Source organism: Crocuta crocuta, unplaced genomic scaffold, assembly GCF_008692635.1.
Source record: "Crocuta crocuta isolate KB4526 unplaced genomic scaffold, BGI_CrCroc_1.0 scaffold971, whole genome shotgun sequence".
Taxonomy (NCBI): Eukaryota; Metazoa; Chordata; class Mammalia; order Carnivora; family Hyaenidae; genus Crocuta; species Crocuta crocuta.
The window spans coordinates 739,807-743,022 of NW_027527401.1; the positions used below are offsets into that span (position 1 = coordinate 739,807).

General features: G+C 66.0%; 1 protein-coding gene across 1 annotated transcript in view; it reads left to right on the top strand.

Annotated features, from left to right (window-relative positions):
* Positions 1–471: 471 nt before the first annotated feature.
* SOHLH1 (spermatogenesis and oogenesis specific basic helix-loop-helix 1) overlaps positions 472–3,216 on the top strand; it is a 7,706-nt gene continuing 4,961 nt past the window's right edge. The window contains exons 1-2 of the mRNA XM_077753208.1: positions 472–517; positions 2,718–2,925. Coding sequence (XP_077609334.1) covers positions 472–517; positions 2,718–2,925 — 254 coding nt within the window. The remainder of the gene's footprint in view (positions 518–2,717; positions 2,926–3,216) is intronic.

The window sequence follows — 3,216 nt, forward strand, 5'->3', positions numbered from 1 at the left end:
GGTGGGTCCGTGTCCCCATTGCAAGGCCCAGGACACAGCCCCTGGTGCCCAGGACCTGTGGCTGGTCCTGTCCACCAGCTGCATCCCATCCTCTGGCTAAAGTCGCCCAAGTCCTTCCCCTTCCAGCTAGACCCACGGTGGCTACTTGGCGGGACGAGGCCGACAAGAACGCACCAGAGCCACCGGGACCGGTTTCTGCCACTCCGTGGGCAGCTGGCCGCCTGCCTCACGCACCACATGTGTCCCGGCCACAGCGCCTTCCCACAGCCAGAGCTGGGTTCCCAGGGGCTTCTCAACGCCCTCCGCTAGCAAGGAGACGGTGGGGGCCCTTCCTGATGAGCGCCAGCCGAGGTCCCTGTCAGGGCGTCTCCGGTCAAGTCGCCGTAAACACGTGGGGCAATGTCGCGGGCACACAGAGCTGGCGGCCGGGCGGCTGGTGTGTCCGAAGCTGCAGACCTCACTGCCCCAAACATGCCGGAGCGGCCGCCCTGCGGGCCCCTGAGCCCGCCTATGGAAGGTACAACCAGACCACGTGGCGGACTTGTCCGGAAAGCCTCTCCAGGGACCCCAGCCCAGGGGCGGGCTGGGTCCTGCCTCTACCCCCAACAAACATTTTAAGCATCTAGTATGAGCCTTGCGCCCCGAGGCAAGGCCTCTGGCTCCTCTCCATGCTCCAGAGGAGAAAAAGATTTTGGGTCAGCGTGGGCGGCCTCATCTGTACACACGCACACGCACATGCACACGTGGCCTGAAAAAGTCCCAAGACGACTTTAAATGTACCTGTGTGATCATAGCGTCCTCCTGAGCCACCTTGGGGCTCCACCCAGAGGCCCCCCCCCACCAGTCCCCCCAGCCCCAGGCAGGGACAGGGCCCTCCAGCACACTCGAGGTGCCCCCACTCTGCCCTGCACAGCGCTCCTACACGGAAAGCGGGTGCGTGCACAGGGGCGCATCACACTCAGGCACGCACCTTTCCCACCCATTAGAGCCGTCCACACACGGCTGTCCGGACACCCACGGGCACCTCCCTGTGTCAGGAAACAGAGGGCTTGTCTGGGAGGAGAACAGAAGAACTGCCCCGTGCCAGGCAGGCGGCGCCTGGGAACAGCCCGCAAAACCCTGCGTCCTCAGGGAGCCCAAAGAGAAGCCTCAGGAAAGAATCTGCACTCGGTCACTGACCCTTCGTGGGGAGGGGAAGTCCCGGTAACAGAGCCCAGGGTCGGCCACACTGCAGCTGTCCCCGAGACCCAAGCATGTGGACAAGCTGGCTGGGGACTCAGAGGCTGTGGTGCAGCTGGCTGGGGGGACACGGGTCACACCCACGGACCTGCAATCTGATACAAACAGAAACCCAAGTGGGTCCCCCCACCTCTGCTACCCTTCTCACTCACCTCTATCTTTCTGAGTCACTGCTGTAGCCTCTCCTGGCCCAAACCAGACAGCTCTAGGTCCCCCCAGGCCCCCAGACCCATGGCGGCCAGGCCTGGGCTGTGCCTCGGGCCCCGAGAACCTTCCCACGGGCCTGGGCCACTTCCTGCTTCCCTGCAGGCACCACTCCCTAACATGGGCCTGGAGGGCGGGCCGAGACCTCCAGCCAGCCATGTGCCCTGGCAGGATGCCAGCCCCGGCTCTCTGTGCCCTCTGCCACCAGGGCTTGCAGGGTGCCACACCAGTCCCCGGGGTCAGGGGGGAAGGGCAGGGCTGTAGCGGAACCAGCAGCTCTGGGAAAGGCCAGAGGGCTCTGACCCAAAGGCCAGCACCGGCCGCTCTGGGGCAAGAGAGGCTCTCCCTAGGCCCCTGCCCCTTCCGTGACAACTGTCACCTCCATGGCAGTGATACCTGCACCTGGGGAAGGAGCGGAGTAAGAAAGGCAGTGCCCAGTGATGCTCCGGGGCGCCTAGGACCTGGGGCCCCACCTCCCGGGCTAGGCACGGGGCCCAGACGGGGGGCCAGGCACCGAGGTAGACATTCCTGCAGCCCAGAGATCCAGAAGCCCTTCTGGGGCCCCCAGGTGCTTGACCTTACAGCCTGGGGGCTGGTCCCACCAGCAGGAGGCAGGGGTATCATCCCTCCGCTCTCACCTCCGCACCGTTCCGGCAGCACGCACACCTTTCAGGACATAGCCCGCCCGAGCTCCAGGGAGGGAGGAAAGCCAGGCGCCCGGACTCTGGCTGGCCCTGCGGGAAGCCCTGGTGCAGGAAGTTGCCTTGCAGAAGCCCCCTCCCCCCAGACCCTCAGAGGAGCGGAGAAAGGTCTTCCCCCTCCCAGCTGAAGACAGCCTCCCTCACCCAACAGCTGTGTCCGCCGCTGCTCCCCCTCCAGCGCAGGCAGATTATACTCCCCGGCCCAGTCTGATCTCTCCGGGGCAGGGGGTCCTCACACAGCTTCCTTTCCCTGGTGGGGGTGAGTCTTCGCCCCTTCCCTGGGGGGCTCCCTACCCAGCCTGACCTTCTCCCCTGCCCTGGGTTGGGACACAAGCCGGTCACGTCTTTTCTTTCCTGGGCTCTGGGCCAGTCACCTGGATGGACAGGACACGTGGCACCCTGAGACACTACGGGTAAAGGTGGCCCACCGCGGCCTACTCCCAGGCCACCTGGAAGCCAGGTCGGCTGGCCCTCCTCACCCGGCTGAGCAAATGGAGACGCCCAAACGGAAAACGACAAGCCCCAAATACCCAGCCATTAAAAGGCCAAATTCCCACCCTTTGTGCCACACAGTCCACCTGCCCTTGAACACCCGCTTCCACGCGGAGTGCCCTTGCCCCTGTGCCCTGTTGTTGCCCTCTCGCCCCAACGGGGCCCCTCCTGCAGGTTGGATGGAGGGGGAGCTGCTAGGGGCCGCACACCCAAAAATGGCCGCATTGGGGGCACTTGTGCGCCAAGGGAGCAGACAGACAGCAGCCACGAGCACCTGCCGGCCCCTGGAGTAAGTGCCCCTTTGCCGCGGCGGCTGGTCCCGTGCGGCGCTCCTGTTCCCCGCGGCAGGCGGGGGGAGGGGGTACTCACGGCAGCGGAAGTGGAGGTGGGCTGGGATGGGGGGGCTGGGGCGCNACGTCCCGCAAGAGAAGCGGACAGCTGGGGAGAGCACGGACACCGAGCCCCACGAGACCCGCAGGATGAGCTGGGGGGGCGGAGAATCCGGGGGCCCACGGCAGGCAGGGGGCACAGGCGTGGGGGGGGGCTGGGATGGGGCAGGGAAGGCACTGGGGGGGGTGAG